The sequence below is a fragment of the Lithobates pipiens genome, unplaced genomic scaffold (assembly GCF_037356315.1).
Source record: "Lithobates pipiens isolate NorthernLeopardFrog02 unplaced genomic scaffold, aLitPip1_a1.2 Scaffold_127, whole genome shotgun sequence".
Taxonomy (NCBI): Eukaryota; Metazoa; Chordata; class Amphibia; order Anura; family Ranidae; genus Lithobates; species Lithobates pipiens.
The window spans coordinates 229,302-248,973 of NW_027507715.1; the positions used below are offsets into that span (position 1 = coordinate 229,302).

The 19,672-nt window shown below is 49.1% G+C and overlaps 1 protein-coding gene across 3 annotated transcripts in view; it reads left to right on the forward strand.

The window, feature by feature from the left end:
- LOC143973884 (transmembrane protein 69-like) overlaps window positions 1–18,865 on the forward strand; it is a 60,215-nt gene extending 41,350 nt beyond the window's left edge. The window contains exons 1-3 of one of the 3 annotated variants that reach the window (XM_077474761.1): window positions 4,889–4,994; window positions 16,543–16,598; window positions 17,925–18,865. In XM_077474761.1, the coding sequence (XP_077330887.1) occupies window positions 4,904–4,994; window positions 16,543–16,598; window positions 17,925–18,668 (891 nt within the window). In that variant the 5' untranslated portion in view covers window positions 4,889–4,903 and the 3' untranslated portion in view covers window positions 18,669–18,865. Of the gene's footprint in view, window positions 1–4,713; window positions 4,844–4,888; window positions 4,995–14,284; window positions 14,364–16,542; window positions 16,599–17,924 lie in introns of those variants that run through there. The other 2 variants (XM_077474762.1, XM_077474763.1) reach the window with 2 other exon arrangements.
- Window positions 18,866–19,672: the final 807 nt, after the last annotated feature.

A 19,672-nucleotide genomic window follows, 5' to 3' on the forward strand; every position in this document is an offset into this window, starting at 1 on the left:
ACAGCTTTGGCTTGACAATCTGGCAGCAATTGATGGGTACAGTGGCTGTGTTTGATAGCACAGTGGCGGCAATTTATGGGCACAGTGGTTGCGTTTGAAGGGCACAGTGAGCCAGGGTTTGCTGGGCATGGTGAGGCGGTGTTCGCTGGGCACAGCGGGGTGTTTGCTGGGCACAGTGAGGCGGCGATTTCTAGTCACAGTGAGGTGGTGTTTGCCGCATTGTGCCCCAAACGCACACACTGTCCCCAAATGCAGGCATTGTGCCCCAAACGCACACACTGTCCCCAAACGCAGGCATTGTGCCCCAAACGCACACACTGTCCCCAAACGCAGGCATTGTGCCCCAAACGCACACACTGTCCCCAAACGCAGGCATTGTGCCCCAAACGCACACACTGTCCCCAAACACAGGCATTGTGCCCCAAACGCAGACATTGTGCCCATATTCTGCTGATTTAATAAATACACTGCATATTCTGATTAACCACTTGAGACCCGCGCTATAGCCGAATGACGGCTACAGCGCGGATCTCCTTTTCCGGGACGACGTCAATAGACGTAGTCCCATGCACGAGCGGCCTGCGCGCCCCCTGAGGGGCACGTGCGGCGCGCTCTGTGATCGGCGAGTCTATGAGACTCGCTTGATCACCGATCCGTGCAAGGGGTCGATCCCGACCCCTTATCACGTGATCAGCTGTCAGCCAATGACAGCTGATCATGTGATATAACGGAGCCCGTAATCAGCTATTATTCCTCCTCGCGCTGACAGCGCAAGGAGAAAAAAAAAAGCAGATCACCGGCGGCCGTGATCGGGACATCAGTCCCGATCATGGCCAGGCCTGCTAGTGCCCACCTGCCCCCTGCCAGTGCCACATTAATAAAAAGTGCCCCCCGTCAGTGCCACCCAGCAGTGCCCACAGTGCCACCCAGCAGTGCCCACAATCTGCCTCAACAAAGGTGCTGCACCCCAGTGCCACATATCCGTGCCCATCAGTGTCATCTACCAGTGCCCAGCAGTGCCACCTATCAGAGCCACCTATCAGTGCCACCTATCAGTGCCCATCAGTCCCATCTATCAGTGGTGCCCATCTGTGCCACCCATCTGTGCCACCCATCTGTGCCCATCGGTGCCGCCTTATCTGTGCCCATCAGTGCAGCCCATCAGTGCCCACCAATGCAGCCCATCAGTGCCCACCAATGCAGCCCATCAGTGCCCACCAGTGCAGCCTATCAGTGCCGCCTCATCAGCGCACTTCAATGAAGGAGAAAAATGACCCGTTTGCAAAATTTTATAACAAACTATTAATTGATTTTTTATTTTTTTTGCATCTTTTTTTGTTTGTTTAGCAAAAAAGAAACCTCCGAGCTGTAATTAAATACCACCAAAAGAAAGCTCTATTTGTGGGAAAAAAATGATAAAAATTTCATTTGGGTACAGTGTTGTATGCCCGCGTACTTGTCATTCAAAATGCATCAGCGCTGAAAGCTGAAAATTGGTCTGGGACTGAGGGGGGTTTAAGTGCCCAGTAAGCAAGTGGTTAAAAAAATACTATACATATTGGTGCTGCCGATGATATAATAAAGCCATCGCCCGCCCGAGTCTATCAATTTTCATCACCAATAAGAATGTGCTTGAGTGCATAATTTTTCTTCACCATAAGCAAAGATCCCGCGCATGCGCGATTGCTGTTAACCACCTCGCGCCCGCCCTATAGCCGAATGACGGCCGTAGAGCAGGCGCGTTCGTCCGGGTGGTCTTCCCTGGACGGCCTGATGTTTACTTCCGCAATGCGCGCCGCCGCGGGCGCGCATCGCGGAAGTTCTGTGTTCGCCGTGTCCCCCGGGGACAGGCAAACACAGATCGCTGTAAACGGCCAATCACAGCGGCCATTTACAGCGTGATCGGCGTGTCCAATGGGAGATGATCTCATATGTAAACATATGAGATCATCTCGCAGCGCCGCTCTCCCTCCTCACACAGACAGTGTGAGAGGGGAGAGATGAACGGCTGCAGCGGCAGCCGTTCTGCTTGTAGTAAGGAAAAAAAAAAAAAAAGTAAAAAAATAAAATAAAAAGTGCCATCCGCCCCAGTGCCATCCGCCCCAGTGCCATCCACCCCAGTGCCATCCACCCCAGTTCCATCCACCCCAGTGCTACCTGCCCCCAGTGCCATCCACCCCAGTGCTACCTGCCCCCAGTGCCATCCACCCCAGTGCTACCTGCCCCCAGTGCCACCTGCCCCCAGTGCCACCTGCCCCCAGTGCCACCTGCCGTCAGTGCCACCTGTCGTCAGTGCCACCTGCCCCCAGTGCCACCTGTCGTCAGTGCCACCTGTCGTCAGTGCCACCTGTCATCAGTGCCACATAGTGCCATCTGTCATCAGTGCCACGTATCAGTGCCATTTGTCATCAGTGCCACCTGTCAGTGTCACGTGCCATCTGTTGTCAGTGTCACGTGTCATCAATGCCACTTATCAGTGCCATCTGCCATCAGTGTCACGCGTCATCGGTGCCATGTATTAGTGGCATCTGTTATCGGTGGCACGTATTAGTGCCACGTATTAGTGCCATCTGTCATCAGTGCCACGTATTAGTGCCACGTGTCTTCAGTGCCATGTATAAGTGCCACGTATAAGTGCCACATATTAGTGCCATCTGTCATCAGTGCCATCTGTCATCAGTGCCACCTGTCATCAGTGCCACGTATAAGTGTCATCATTGCCACGTATCAGTGCCATCTGTCATCAGTGTCACGTGTCATTGTCCTGGTGCTTCAAAAGTGTAATAAATAGTCAACAAGTTAGATGTGTAATTTATGTTCCTAGAACACGTGATGGCGCTCCCTGCATGTTGGGCCTCTCTATGTGGCCAGGCTGTGAAAAAGTCCCACACATGTGGTATTGTAATACTCAGGAGGAGTAGCAGAATTGTTTGGGGGGTGTAATTTGTGGTATACACATGCCACGTGAGAGAAATAACCTATTACAATGACAATTTTGTGGAGAAAAAAAAAATGAAAAATCTTAATTTTGCAAAGAATTGTGGGAAAAAAATGACAACATCAAAAAGCTCACCATGCCTCTTACTAAATACCTTGGAATGTCTACTTTCCAAAAAGGGGTCATTTGGGGGGTATTTGTACTTTCCTGACTTGTTCGGGTCACAAGAAGCGAGATAGGCCACCAGTACATCAGATGTGATCAATTTTGTGCGATTCGCACCACAGCTTGTAGACTCTCTAACTTTCACAAAGACCAAATAATATCCACTAATTTGGGTTATTTTTACCAAAGACATGTAGCAGTATAAATTGTGGCCAAAATTTATGAAGAAAAATTAATAATTTGCATAATTCTGTCACAGAAACAAAGAAATATGCGTTTTTTTTCAAAATTTTCGGTCTTTTTTCATTTTATAGCGCAAAAAATAAAAACCCCAGAGGTGATCAAATACCACCAAAAGAAAGCTCTATTTGTGGGGAAAAAAGGACACAAAATTCATTTGGGTACAGTGTTGCATGACTGAGTAATTGTCATTCAAAGTGTGAGAGCACCGAAAGCTGAAAATTGGTCTGGGCAGAATGGTGTTTAAGTGCCCGGTAAGCAAGTGGTTAATAGCAGCTGAAGCCATAATTTTTCTTCACCATAAGCTCCGCCCACTTGAGTGTATAATTTTTAACCACCGCTTAAGATTCAGGGGCATGTTAGTGGGGTGGGCGGGGCTGCTGCTGAAGTTCTAAGCATCTGTTCAGCTCCGCCCGGCGACCCGCAAGTCTCCGTGTATAATTTTTAACCACCGCTGAAATAAAGATCTTGCGCATACGCCGTTAATATCACGGACTTGGCGCATGCGCAGTAAAGGCCCGCCGTCAGCTGTTACAGTGACGGAGCCGCACCGGAAGTGACGGGGTGAGGAGTTTTTATAAGTCGCAGGAAATTTTACCACACCGGGACTCCGCGTTTTTTTTTTTTTTTAAAGCCAGGCAGCAGCTACAAATCCTGCAGCTGCTGACTTTTACAATAGTGAAACTTACCCGCCCAGCGCGCCCGCGATGTCGGCACCCGAAGCCGATCTCTCGATCGTCTCTCGGGTGCTGCCGCCGCCATCTTGGGTATGGGAATCAAGCAGTGGAGCCTTTCGGCTTCATTTCCCGGTTCCCTACTGCGCATGCGCGAGTCGCGCTGCGCAATAAGGACGGTCCCCGCTGCCTCTGGGATCTGTGTGTTTCCCAGCAGGCAGTGGGGCACTTGCGGAAAGGGGCGGGCACTTGCGGAAAGGGGCGTAATCTACGCCCCTTTCCACAGAGAGCTATCCCGGAATTGGGTGCAGATACCTGTACTGTACAGGTATCTGCACCCCCCTCCCCCCTGAAAGGTGCCAATTGTGGCGCCGGAGGGGGGGAGGGTTCCGATGAGCGGAAGGTCCACTTTAGGGTGGAGCTCCGCTTTAACAGTAAAGTGAACGTATATAGTGAAAAACAGGACTTAGAACTCCGCTGAATGTTTAGATGTTGAATTTTAAAAGCAGAGGTCAGGCTGATCATCTCATAGGTTTGCTAATCTGAGAGAATTTGGCTGCTATTAATTCAACAACTAACCAGCCAGACGGAGTTCTAAGTCCTGTATTTCACTATATAAACTCACTTTGTTAAAAATAGGTGTAAAATGCAAAACTCCAGTGGGTGTAACAAGATGTCCGCTTTCTCTCTTCTCAGGGTATCCTTACTATGGAGGAGTGCGGGATGTAGCAAGATGGCGACAATTTGACGTCACTTCCGTTACACACTGGGACGGGTCGCCGAACCTGACGAAGCACCGCCATCTTGTTGAGGACCACTGCAGATGGTATAATAAAAAATGGCGGCTCAGGCATGCGCAGTCGAAAATACGAAGATAAAACTCGTTATGCTGCCGCCTTGTGGTTTGACCTGGAATAACTCATGTGTTACTATACACATAATATTATACTCACTCGGCCTCCTTGTGGATGTATCTGGTATGACCCCCCTGTGTTACTATACATAAAATATTACCTTCACTCTGCCCCCTTGTGGTTGGATCTGGTACGACTTCCCCTGTGTTACTATGACCCCTTTCACACTGGGGCGTTTTTCAGGCGCTTTAGCGTTAGAAAAAAGCGCATGTAAAGCACTTGGAAGAAGCCTCATCTGCAGTCCCAATGTGAAAGCCCAAGTGCTTTAAGAGACCTTTCTCAATGTCAGCGCCCGAAAAATGCTCGTAAAGCGCTGCTTAAACTAGCAGCGCTTTACCAGCATTTTTCGAGCGTTATTGGGGCACTTTTAACCCCTGCTAGTGGCCAAATAAAGGGTTAAAAGCGCCCACAAAACGCTGCTGCCAATAGCGTTTTTCAGGCGTTTTACAGGCGGTTCCCATTGATTTCAATGGGAAGGGGCATTTTAGGAGCGTTGTATTCACCGCTCCAAAAGTGCTGCAAAGAAGCTGCTTGCAGGACTTTTTTTGACGCCCTGCCAGCGCAGTGCCTCAGTGTGAAAGCACTCGGGCTTTTACATTGGGATTGCAGTTGCAGCTTCTTTCAGGTGCTTTTTTTAACGCTGAAGTGCCTGAAAAACGCCCCAATATGAAAGGGATCTCGGTGTGAAAGCACTCAGGCTTTTACATTGGGATTGCAGTTGCGGCTTCTTTCAGGCGCTTTTTTAACACTAAAGCGCATGAAAAACGCCTGAAAAACGCCCCAGTGTGAAAGGGGTCTATACATATAATATTACTGTCACTCTGCCTCCTTGTGGTTGGATCTGGTACGCCTCCCCTTGCGTTACTATATATAATATTACGGTCACTTGTGACCGTAATATTATATATAGTAACATCCCTCTACTCTTCCCATACATACCTCTAGACCTCCACCACTCCCATTCCATCCCCCTATTACCCCTATATGAACCCCAGGCCCCTATCATCCCTATTCCATCCCCCTAGACACCCATAGGCCCCCCATCTCTGACATTCCATATCCCTATCTCCCCATATAAACCCCAGGCCCCCCATTACCCATATTCCATCCCCATATTACCCCCCATTTCATCCCCCAGATTAATTTTCCATCTTATTTCCCCCATACACCCCCACTCCATCCCCCATCCCCATCTCCAGATCCATTTTCCATCTTCTTATTCCCCCCATACACCCCCACTCCATCCTCCCATCTCCAGATCCATTTTCCATCTTCTTATTGCCCCCATACACCCCCACTCCTTCCCCTCATCGCCTCCATTACATCCCCCTATACTAGGGTTGCCCCCTCATCTCTTTAAACCCAAACACCTATGAATTACATGGGGTCTGTGGATGATTAAGGTGGTAATTAAAGTCACTTGGTGCCTTATCAGCACCAAAGCACCAAGTGAGTTTAATTACCACCTTAATCATCCACAGAACCTGTGTAATTCATATGTGTTCGGCTTTAAAGGGATGAGGTGGCAACCCTAGACTATAGAAAGAAATGTTGGGACTTTATATGAGACCATGACCATCCAGTACAGGGTCGCCATCCCTGTTTATATGACAAATAAAGGGGAAAAATTGGGAACAATTGGGGAAATTTGGACTTTATATGAAACACATCACTAGGGCGGAATAAGTCATCAAATGTAATTAAATTAGTATATTTATTTGCTGGTACCACATGAGAGCACAATGCAGTAAATTATACAGTCATAGAATCAATAAGTATGGTACAGAGTAGATAAAACATGATCATTTAGTATGTTAAACACTGTAACACATGCTACATAATAGTAACATTCAGCACTGCAGCCAACATTTATATACACAATCAAAATTGTATTGGTATAAAATTGATGGCTAAAACATTGAGACCCCTTGATAGGTACATGATTGCCTGGTAATATTGACTGGTAATATCACACAGTATATGATAGGGGGTGGTAATATCACACAGTATATGATAGGGGGTGGTAATATCACACAGTATATGATGGGGGTGGTAATATCACACAGTATATGATGGGGGGGTAAAATCACATAGTATATGATAGGAGGGTGGTAATATCACACAGTATATCATGGGGGTGGTAATATCACACAGTATATGATGGGGGTGGTAATATCACATAATATATGATAGGGGAGTAATATCACATAATATATGATAGGGGGCGGTAATGTCATACAGTATATGATGGGGGGGGGGGTAAAATCACATAGTATATGATAGGGGGTGGTAATATCACACAGTATACGATGGGGGTGGTAATATCACACGGTATATGATGGGGGGGTAATATCACACAGTATATGATAGGGGGTGGTAATATCACACAGTATATGATAGGGGGTGGTAATATCACATAATATATGATAGGGGGTGGTAATATCACACAGTATATGATAGGGGTGGTAATATCACAGACTGATGGGGAGTGGTAATATCACATAGTATATGATAGGGGGGTAATATCACACAGTATATGATAGAGGGGTGGTAATATCACACAGTATATAATGGGGGTGGTAATATCACACAGTATATGATAGGGTGGTGGTAATATCACACAGTATATGATGGGGGGTAATATCACACAGTATATGATGGGGGTGGTAATATCACACAGTATATGATGGGGGTGGTAATATCACACAGTATATGATAGGGGGGTGGTAATATCACACAGTATATGATGGGGGTGGTAATATCACACAGTATATGATGGGGGGGTAAAATCACATAGTATATGATAGGAGGGTGGTAATATCACACAGTATATCATGGGGGTGGTAATATCACACAGTATATGATGGGGGTGGTAATATCACATAATATATGATAGGGGGCGGTAATGTCATACAGTATATGATGGGGGGGGTAAAATCACATAGTATATGATAGGGGGTGGTAATATCACACAGTATACGATGGGGGTGGTAATATCACACGGTATATGATGGGGGGGTAATATCACACAGTATATGATAGGGGGGGTGGTAATATCACACAGTATATGATAGGGGGTGGTAATATCACATAATATATGATAGGGGGTGGTAATATCACACAGTATATGATAGGGGTGGTAATATCACAGACTGATGGGGAGTGGTAATATCACATAGTATATGATAGGGGGGTAATATCACACAGTATATGATAGAGGGGTGGTAATATCACACAGTATATAATGGGGGTGGTAATATCACACAGTATATGATAGGGTGGTGGTAATATCACACAGTATATGATAGGGTGGTGGTAATATCACACAGTATATGATGGGGGTAATATCACACAGTATATGATGGGGGTGGTAATATCACACAGTATATGATGGGGGTGGTAATATCACACAGTATATGATAGGGTGGTGGTAATATCACACAGTATATGATGGGGGGTGGTAATATCACACAGTATATGATGGGGGTAATATCACACAGTATATGATAGGGTGGTGGTAATATCACACAGTATATGATGGGGGGTGGTAATATCACACAGTATATGATGGGGGTAATATCACACAGTATATGATGGGGGTGGTAATATCACACAGTATATGATGGGGGTGGTAATATCACACAGTATATGATAGGGTGGTGGTAATATCGCACAGTATATGATGGGGGGTGGTAATATCGCACAGTATATGATGGGGGTTGTAATATCGCACAGTATATGATGGGGGGTGATAATATCGCACAGTATATGATGGGGGGTGGTAATATCGCACAGTATATGATGGGGGGTGGTAATATCGCACAGTATATGATGGGGGGTGGTAATATCGCACAGTATATGATGGGGGGTGGTAATATCGCACAGTATATGATGGGGGGTGGTAATATCGCACAGTATATGATGGGGGGGGGTGGTAATATCGCACAGTATACGATGGGGGTGATAATATCACACAGTATACGATAGGGGGTGGTAATATCACACAGTATACGATAGGGGGGTGGTAATATCACACAGTATATGATGGGGGGTGGTAATATCACACAGTATATGATAGGGGGTGGTAATATCACACATTATACGATGGGGGTGGTAATATCACACAGTATATGATAGGGGGTGGTAATATCACACAGTATATGATAGGGGGTGGTAATATCACACATTATACGATGGGGGTGGTAATATCACACAGGCAGTGGGCTGCATTGTATATGGATGATCAATGTGTCAATTGGTTATGTTGAGAACATCAATTCCTTCATTGAGGCCATCTGGCGAATGGGAACCCATCAGGTAAATCCAAAAAGTTTCCCTCCGACAAAGGAGGGAAAACCTTTCCTTGTGTGTTGGGGTCCCCTTTGGAATGGCCTCGATTGCAAAAACCTCGATTTTTTTTTAAATCTCTGTTGTGAAACTGACGAAAGTGAAGCGAAATACTGTGTTTGGTGCCGTCCTTTTTGGTCAAGCGGCAGTGTTCTCACACTCGAACACGAAAGGCCCGTATGGTGCGACCTACATAGAGGAGACTGCAGGTACAACGCAAGACATAAATCACGTACTCCGTGGAGCACGTGATGAATTGTTTTATTTTTATTCTGAGCCAACTCTCCCTGATTCCGAGCCAACTGTCCCTTGTTCCGAGCCAACTGTCCCTAATTTTGAGGGACTGTCCCTGATTCCGAGCCAATTGTCCCTGAATCCGAGGGATTGCCCCTGATTCCGAGCCATCTGTCCCTGATTCCGAGCCAACTGTCTCTGATACCGAGCACACTGTCCCTGATACCGAGCCAACTGTCCCTGATACCGAGCCAACTGTCCCTGATACCAAGCCAACTGTCCCTGATTCCGAGCCAACTGTCCCTGATTCCGAGCCAACTGTCACTGATTCCGAGCCAACTTTCCCTGATTCCGAGTCAACTGTCCCTGATTCCAAGCCAACTGTCCCTGATACCGAGCCAACTGTCCCTTGTTCCAAGCCAACTGTCCCTAATTTCGAGGGACTGTCCCTGATTCCGAGCCAATTGTCCCTGAATCCGAGGGATTGCCCCTGATTCCGAGCCATCTGTCACTGATTCCGAGCCAACTGTCTCTGATACCGAGCCAACTGTCCCGCATACCGAGCCAACTGTCCCTGATTCCGAGCCCACTGTCCCCGATTCCAAGCCAACTGTTCCTGATACCGAGCCAACTGTCCCTGATAATGATGGACTGTCCCTGATACTGAGCAAACTGTGGCTGATTCTGAGCCAACTGTCCTTGATTCTGAGGGATTGTCCCCGATTCCGAAGCCAACTTCCCTAATTCCGAGGCAACTGTCTTTGATACCGAGCCAAATGTCTCTGATGCCGAGGGATTGTCCCTGATTTTGAGCCAACTGTCACGGATTCCGAGCCAACTGTCCCTGATTCCGAGGGATTGTCCCTGATTCTGAGCCAACTGTAACTGATTCCGAGCCAACTGTCCCAGATTCCAAGCCAACTGTCCCTGATTCCAAACCAACTGTCCCAGATTCCAAGCCAACTTTCCCTGATTCCGAGGGATTGTCCCTGATTCCGAGCCAACTGTCCCTGATTCCGAGCCAACTGTCCCTGATACCGAGCCACCTGTCCCTGATACCAAGCCAACTGTCACTGATTCCGAGCCAACTTTCTCTGATTCAGAGGGATTGTCCCCAATTCCGAGCCAACCGTCCCTGATTCCATGCCAACTGTCACTGATTCCAAGCCAAAGGTCCCTGATTTCAAAGAAAACTGTCCCTGATTCTGAGCCAACTGTCCTTGATTCCTGAGCCAACTGTCCTTGATTCCTGAGCCAACTGTCACTGATACCGAGCCACCTGTCCCTTGTTTCGAGCCAACTGTCCCTGATTCCGAGGGACTGTCCCCCATTCCGAGCCAATTGTCCCTGAATCCAAGGGATTGTCCCTAAATTACAAGCCAACTGTCACTTATTCCGAGCCGACTGTCACTGATTCTGAGCCAACTGTCACTGATCCCGAGCCAATTGTCCCTGATACCGAGCCAACTGTCCCTGATACCGAGCCAACTGTCCCTGATACCGAGCCAACTGTCCCTGATCCTGAGCCAACTGTCCCTGATCCTGAGCCAACTGTCCCTGATCCCGAGCCAACTGTCCCTGATCCCGAGCCAACTGTCCCTGATTCCAAGCCAACTGTAACTGATTCCGAGCCAACTGTCCCTGAATCCAAGGGACTGTCCCTGATTCCGAGCCAACTGTCCCTGATTCCGAGCCAACTGTCCCTGATTCCGAGCCAACTGTCCCTGATTCCGAGCCAACTGTCCCTGGTTCCGAGCCAACCGTCCCTGATTTCCTAGACAACTGTCCCTTATTCTGAGCCAACTGTCCTTGATTCCTGAGCCAACTGTCACTGGTACCGAGCCAACTGTCCCTGATTCCGAGGGACTGTCCCTGATTCTGAGCCAACTGTCCCTTGTACGTTGCCACCTGTCCCTGATTCCAAGGGACTGTGTCTGATTCCAAGGGACTGTCCCTGATTCCGAGGGACTGTCCCTGATTCCGAGCCAATTGTCCCTGAATCCGAGGGACTGTCCCTGATTCCGAGCCAACTGTCCCTGATTCCGAGCCAACTGTCCCTGATTCCGAGCCAACTGTCCCTGATACCGAGCCAACTGTCCCTGATTCTGAGGGAGTGTCCCTGATTCCGAGCCAACCATCCCTGATACCGAGCCAACTGTCACTGATTCTGAGCCAACTGTCCCTGATACAAAGCCAACTGTCCCTGATTCCGAGGGAATGTCCCTGATTCCGAGCCAACTGTCCCTGATTCCGAGCCAACCATCCCTGATACCGAGCCAACTGTCACTGATTCGGAGCAAATTTTGCCTGGTCCCAAGCCAACTGTCCCTGATTCCGAGTCAACTGTGCCTGATTCCGAGGGACTGTCCCTGATTCCGAGCCAATTGTCCCGGAATCCAAGGGACTGTCCCTAATTCTGAGCCACCTGTCCCTGATTCCGATGGACTGTCCCTGATACCGAGCCAACTGTCCCTGATTCCAAGCCAACTGTCCCTGATTCCGAGCCAACCATCCCTGATTCCGAGCCAACTTTCCCTGATTCCGAGTCAACTGTCCCTAATTCCGAGGGACTGTCCCTAATTCCGAGGGACTGTCCCTTATTCCGAGCCAATTGTCCCTGAATCCGAGGGACTGTCCCTGATACCGAGCCAACTGTCCCTGATACCGAGCCAACTGTCCCTGATTCCAAGCCAACTGTCCCTGATTCCGAGGGAATGTCCCTGATTCAGAGCCAATTGTCCCTGAATCCGAGGGACTGTCCCTGATTCCTAGCCAACTGTCCCTGATTCCGAGCCAACTGTCCCTGATACCAAGCCAGCTGTCCCTTGTTCCGAGCCAACTGTCCCCGATTCCGAAGGACTGTCCCTGATTCCGAGCCAATTGTCCCTGAATCAGAGGGACTGTCCCTTATACTGAGCCAACTGTCCCTGATTCTGAAGTACTGTCCCTGATTCTGAGGGACTGTCCCTGATTCCGGGGGACTGTCCCTGATACCGATCCAACTGTCCCTGATTTCCTAGACAACTGTCCCTTATTCTGAGCCAACTGTCCTTGATTCCTGAGCCAACTGTCACTGGTACCGAGCCAACTGTCCCTGATTCCGAGCCAATTGTCCCTGAATGCGAGGGACTGTCCCTTTTTTCCGAGCCAACTGTCCCTTTTTTCCGAGCCAACTGTCCCTTATTCCGAGCCAATTGTCCCTGAATCTGAGGGACTGTCCCTGATACCAAGCCAACTGTCCCTGATTCTGGGGGACTGTCCCTTATACCGAGCCAACTGTCCCTGATTTCCTAGACAACTGTACCTTATTCTGAGCCACCTGTCCCTTGTTCGGAGCCACCTGTCCCTGATTCTGAGCCACCTGTCCCTGATTCTGAACCAACTGTCCCTGATTCCAGGGGACTGTCCCTGATACCAAGCCTTTTTTGTTTATAGTGCAAAGTAAAAAACTGCAGAGGTGATTAAATAGCACCAAAAGAAATCTCAGTTTGTGGAAATAAAATTATATAAATATAATTTGGGTTCAGTGTTGTATGACCACGTAATTACCAGGTAAAGTAGCACAGTGCTAAATAGCAGACAATGGCCTGGTCATGAAGGGGGGGGGTAAAACCTCATGGAGCTGAAGTGGTTAAAAGAAAATTCCTGCACTACTTTGATGCAACTTTTGGCTCTGTTCACACCCGTGCGTTTCTTAGTGTTTATTGCGTTTGGCAGAAGCCCACTACAGGCCATTTAACATGGTTTTCCTTGGGTCATGGGAGGGTTTTTGGTTCCATATACCTCAATGGAAATGCAGAAAAATAAGAAATAATCAAAGTGCTTGCAGTGATTTTGATGCATTTTTGCTGGTTTCTTATGAATGACACCAGACACCTCACAAAAACGCAAAAGGCACCAATCACAACCTGCATGGGAGTGACCCAGGCCTCCCTGTGCGTGTCATAGTGTGTGTAACCGATTACATCACACATACAACAATGACATTTATCCTGAACATAATCACACAAATACGGGGGTTGGTCACACGCCATGGTCGGGGGAAGTGGGCGTATCCTGTAACCATCCCCCATGTTTGGTTATGTTTAGGTGTCTTTGTATGTGATGTAATCTGTTTTGTACTGTTTTTGGTATTATAGCAGCACTATCTTGAATATGTGAAGCATTTTAGGGTGCGCCCCCCAAGTATATCTTTGTATAGAGTGCATGAAAGTCGCACTGGAAATCACAGAGTCTCGGCCCTTCTTCACATCGCTGGGATTTCTCCTGCGATTTGACAAATGGAACCATACAAATTGCAGCGACTCGCATCGCAGTGACTTTGAAAAAGGTTTTTGTGCTATTTTTTTCTGTTAAAGGTAGTGCGATTTCACCGGGGTGATCCGGAAGGAGACCGTCCATACATTGTATTGTGTGCGCTTTCAGGAATTCATCGATTTTATGTACATCGTATAAGTGACAAGACATATACTACGGTATTTATAAAGGAGATTGGATAGAGATTGTATCATGTACGAGTGTCTTGCTTTATAAAGTAACAACAGCACTGTACAGAAAATGCTAATTGCCTGGCTGCCATGGTCACCACAGACAGACGTCTATATCCGCATGCTTGTTTCGGGTCAGTGATTGCACTGCTGTTATTGTAGGATCCGAATGACAGCCAGGCAGCATGGATTTCAGAAATGGCAGTTCCCGTATTTCTATCAGTGCTCAGTGTTAGCAGGATTCCAGCAGAGTTCAATCTGAGCATGCTCAGTGAAGTCCTGCCCACATTACTTCTGGCTTCAGCGCCCACAGGAAGCGATTCAGAGGTCACTTCCTGTTCCTGACCTCCGTCGGCAGGCCTGGGTGAGCATGCTCTGCAGATACTGTACCTGGGGTCACTCCCAGAGCCAGGGAGGAACTCATCATCTAATGGGGGGGGGGGGGAGGGTGTAGAGGTGACAATGTCAGCAGCAGCTGGGTGTGCTGGGACATGTAGTCCCCCTCATTGCTGGAAGTCTATACAGAGGGAAACATGCATGCTGCCATTTCTCACCTAGCAAATCTGTCAGACATTTATGACCTTCCCTGGCTGCATACTTGTTTTGGGCTAGCAACTCAGCAGATGACAGTTGTGGGTGGAGCCTGATGGTCATATTCATCCTATGGCTTCTGTGTAATGTAGACTCCGAACCCCGTACTATGCACCCCTCTATGTGGGTCAGGAGATGGGAGGGAAGCTCGGGAGCACCATGACACCTTAGAGACTCCGAACCCCGTACTATGCACCCCTCTATGTGGGTCAGGAGATGGGAGGGAAGCTCGGGAGCACCATGACACCTTAGAGACTCCGAACCCCGTACTATGCACCCCTCTATGTGGGTCAGGAGATGGGAGGGAAGCTCGGGAGCACCATGACACCTTAGAGACTCCGAACCCCGTACTATGCACCCCTCTATGTGGGCCAGGTGCTGGGAAGGATGCTCAGGAAAACCATGACACCTTAGAGACTCCGGACCCCATACTATGCACCCCTCTATGTGGGTCAGGAGATGGGAGGGATGCTCGGGAGCACCATGACACCTTAGAGACTCCGAACCCCGTACTATGCACCCCTCTATGTGGGTCAGGAGATGGGAGGGAAGCTCGGGAGCACCATGACACCTTAGAGACTCCGAACCCCGTACTATGCACCCCTCTATGTGGGTCAGGTGCTGGGAAGGATGCTCGGGAGCACCATGACACCTTAGAGACTCCGGACCCCATACTATGCACCCCTCTATATGGGTCAGGAGATGGGAGGGATGCTCGGGAGCACCGTGACACCTTAGAGACTCCGGACCCCATACTATGCACCCCTCTATATGGGTCAGGAGATGGGAGGGATGCTCGGGAGCACCATGACACCTTAGAGACTCCGAACCCCGTACTATGCACCCCTCTATGTGGGTCAGGAGATGGTAGGGATGCTCGGGAGCACCGTGACACCTTAGAGACTCCGGACCCCATACTATGCACCCCTCTATATGGGTCAGGAGATGGGAGGGATGCTCGGGAGGACCATGACACCTTAGAGACTCCGAAACCCATACTATGCACCCCTCTATATGGGTCAGGAGATGGGAGGGATGCTCGGGAGCACCATGACACCTTAGAGACTCCGGACCCCATACTATGCATGCCTCTATGTGGGTCAGGAGATGGGAGGGATGCTCGGGAGCACCATGACACCTTAGAGACTCCGAACCCCATACTATGCACCCCTCTATATGGGTCAGGAGATGGGAGGGATGCTCGGGAGCACCATGACACCTTAGAGATTCCGAACCCCATACTACGCATGCCTCTATGTGGGTCAGGAGATGGGAGGGATGCTCGGGAGCACCATGACACCTTAGAGATTCCGAACCCCATACTATGCACCCCTCTATGTGGGTCAGGAGATGGGAGGGACGCTCGGGAGCACCATGACACCTTAGAGACTCAGGACCCCATACTTTGCATGTCTCTATGTGGGTCAGGAGATGGTAGGGATGCTCGGGAGCACCATGACACCTTAAAGGCTCCGGACTCTGTACTGTGCACCCCTCTATGTGGGTCAGGAGATGGGAGGGACGCTCGGGAGCACCATGACACCTTAGAGACACCGGACCCCGTACTATGCACGCTCTATATGGGTCAGGAGATGGGAGGGACGCTCGGGAGAACCATGAGACCTTGGAGACTCCGGACCCCGTTCTATGCACCCCTCTATGTGGGCCAGGAGATGGGAGGGATGCTCGGGAGAACCATGACAGCTTAGAGATTCCGAACCCCATACTATGCACCCCTCTATGTGGGTCAGGAGATGGGAGGGACGCTCGGGAAGAACCATGACACCTTAGAGACACCGGACCCCGTACTATGCATGCCTCTATGTGGGTCAGGAGATGGGAGGGACACGCTGGAGAACCATGACACCTTAGAGACTCCGGACCAAATACTAAATACAAAGCTAGGAAGCTGTGTTTTTTCCTTTCTGTGTTTAATAAAGTTTTGTTTGCAGGTTTTGCTGAAATGCTGCTGTGTCTGCGAGGGGGGACTCTGCCCCTGGCCATACGGGTAAGTGGAAGATTCTTCACGTCTTTGTATTGAGAGATTGTGGACATGCTACAGGAGACGGTCAGAGACTGCAGGCATGGTACAGGAGACGGCCAGAGACTGCAGGCATGGTACAGGAGACGGCCAGAGACTGCAGGCATGGTACAGGAGACGGCCAGAGACTGCAGACATGGTACAGGCGACGGCCAGAGACTGCAGGCATGGTACAGGCGACGGCCAGAGACTGCAGGCATGGTACAGGCGACGGCCAGAGACTGCAGGCATGGTACAGGAGACGGCCAGAGACTGCAGGCATGGTACAGGAGACGGCCAGAGACTGCAGGCATGGTACAGGAGACGGCCAGAGACTGCAGGCATGGTACAGGAGACGGCCAGAGACTGCAGGCATGGTACAGGAGACGGCCAGAGACTGCAGGCATGGTACAGGAGACGGCCAGAGACTGCAGGCATGGTACAGGAGACGGCCAGAGACTGCAGGCATGGTACAGGAGACGGCCAGAGACTGCAGGCATGGTACAGGAGACGGCCAGAGACTGCAGGCATGGTACAGGAGACGGCCAGAGACTGCAGGCATGGTACAGGAGACGGCCAGAGACTGCAGGCATGGTACAGGAGACGGCCAGAGACTGCAGGCATGGTACAGGAGACGGCCAGAGACTGCAGGCATGGTACAGGAGACGGCCAGAGACTGCAGGCATGGTACAGGAGACGGCCAGAGACTGCAGGCATGGTACAGGAGACGGCCAGAGACTGCAGGCATGGTACAGGAGACGGCCAGAGACTGCAGGCATGGTACAGGAGACGGCCAGAGACTGCAGGCATGGTACAGGAGACGGCCAGAGACTGCAGGCGTACTATAGGAGATGGAGACAGTCTGAATAGAAAAGCCTGTCCCATGCTAGCATGCTACAGAGCTCTGACTCAGCAGGGAGTATGTACAGAGAGGCCGCTACTTCCACATTGAGCAAGGGTGTCACTCTGCAGCATACTGGCAGGGGACTGGCTTTTCTACTTAGCCTTTGCACACGTTTTAGTTTTGATGAATCTGAAATATATTCAGCTAATTTAAAATGAATGTTTGATTTGCCTTTGACTAGTAAAAGCCAGTTTAGGCAAGCACCAAAACACAGACAGGAGGGGGCCCAAGGGCTGCATAATGAGTGTCAAAGGGCCACAAGTTGGGCACCAGGGGGTTAGAACCTCTGTCATAATGATTAGTTATTGTGTCCCCATTGTGAACAATTCTCCCTGACTTCCTGTCCCGGTGACCACACAGGAACTGCTGTTTCTAATTGGAGAATACCTGATCCTCTGTTTCTCTTCCAGTTATTGAAGGACACTTCCCCAGTATGCAGACGGTGGTTATTCTCTCCAGCAGCCATCAGGCTTTACCAAAGACCTCCAATCTTCAGGCCCATCCCCATGGTCTCCCTTTCTGCGTTTAACCTCAGCACGAGGCTCGGCCTCCACACATCCAGCCAGCGGCAGAAGAGGAAGAGGGAGGTCAAGGAAAGCATCCTCATTCCCACAGTAAAGCGTCACTGGCAGGAAATTAAGAAGACCCCGAAGCCGGCGTTTATTCTGGGGGTCCTCGGAGCCACACCCTTCATGGCGGTGCCACTTACTATGTTCTTTATGCAGGGTTACTACCCGGCACTGGCCTCGGTACAGGTGCTGTATGGGGCCTGCATCCTGTCCTTCCTAGGTGGGGTTCGCTGGGGTTACACCCTCCCAGATAACAGCCCTGCCAGACCCAGCTGGAGCAACCTGGTGACAGGCGCAGTGTTCCCGTACATGGCATTCATCAGCATGTTGTTAATGGAGGATATTAATGCCGCCATATTCGGGGTGGGAATGGGGTTTCTCATATGTTTGGCTGTTGATGTTTTTGGGTTTAAAGACCTGGACTTGGCCCCCATACCCCCCCTCTGGTATAAATGGTTGAGAGGTCTGTTAACAGTCATTGTTTTGGCTTCCTTGTTCGCCACGCTGGGATGCTCGGGTCGTTATCCAGAAGTACCAACAGGCAACCAAAAAGCACCACAAAAACTGCCTAGGACACTATGGTAAAATTCAAAACCTGAAGGCAAAGGCCGCCGATCCAACTGCTGACGAGGCCTGTGCCCGAGATTGTACTGCTCTACTCCATAGAATAGATATTGTTATTTATCTTAGCCCTGATGAAGTGGGTGATGATGGGCGAAACTTGTTGGTTTCCTCCTTCGATCTTCAACTTGACACTGGAATAAAATTGTATTTGAACTGTTCACTTGTGGTGTAGCGCTTCTATCTCAGATCTCTACCCAGCAAAGAGGCCCTTATCCAATTAAAGACCAGGCCTTTTCTGACACTGTTTTGCATGTAAAAATCTGTAATTTTTGCTTGAAAAATTACTTCGAACCCCCAAACATTATATATTTTTTTTAAAGCAAATGCCCTACAGAATAAATTGGTGGGTGTTGCAATTTTTTTATGTCACACTGTATCTGCGCAGTGGGTTTTCAAATGCTATTTTTTTGGGGGGGGGGAAATACACTTTTTTTGAATTTTAATGCACAAAAACACAATATAAAACTCAATTGTTTGGTAGAATATAAAGGGTTACTCTGAGTAAACAGATATCAAATATGTCACGCTTTAAAATTGCGCACGCTCCTGCAAAGACGACAAACAACGTAAATGTTACTATCCATAGGCTACGCTTTAAAAGCCTTCACAGGCGACTACATTAGAGGAGGTGTGATGATAGAATTACCGCCCGCGATCTGACGTTCTTGGTGATAACCTCACATGTGTGGTGCGGTTGCTCTCTGCGCATGTGCGGGACCAACGCATAGGTTGACCTTTGCGAGGGAGTACGGGGGAAGGGCCACTTTAATTTTTCTATTTATTTATTTTTTATCACTTTTATTGTTCTCGCAGAGAATATAGATATCCACAATGATAGCAATAGGCAGTGGCAGGTAGTCTTTGCTGAGAGATCCGGGGGTCTATTAAACCCTAGATTTTTTTTTTTTCTCTGCCCTTTAGAAGTTTCGGTATGATCCGATGCTTTCTTTTCAAACCACTGAGGT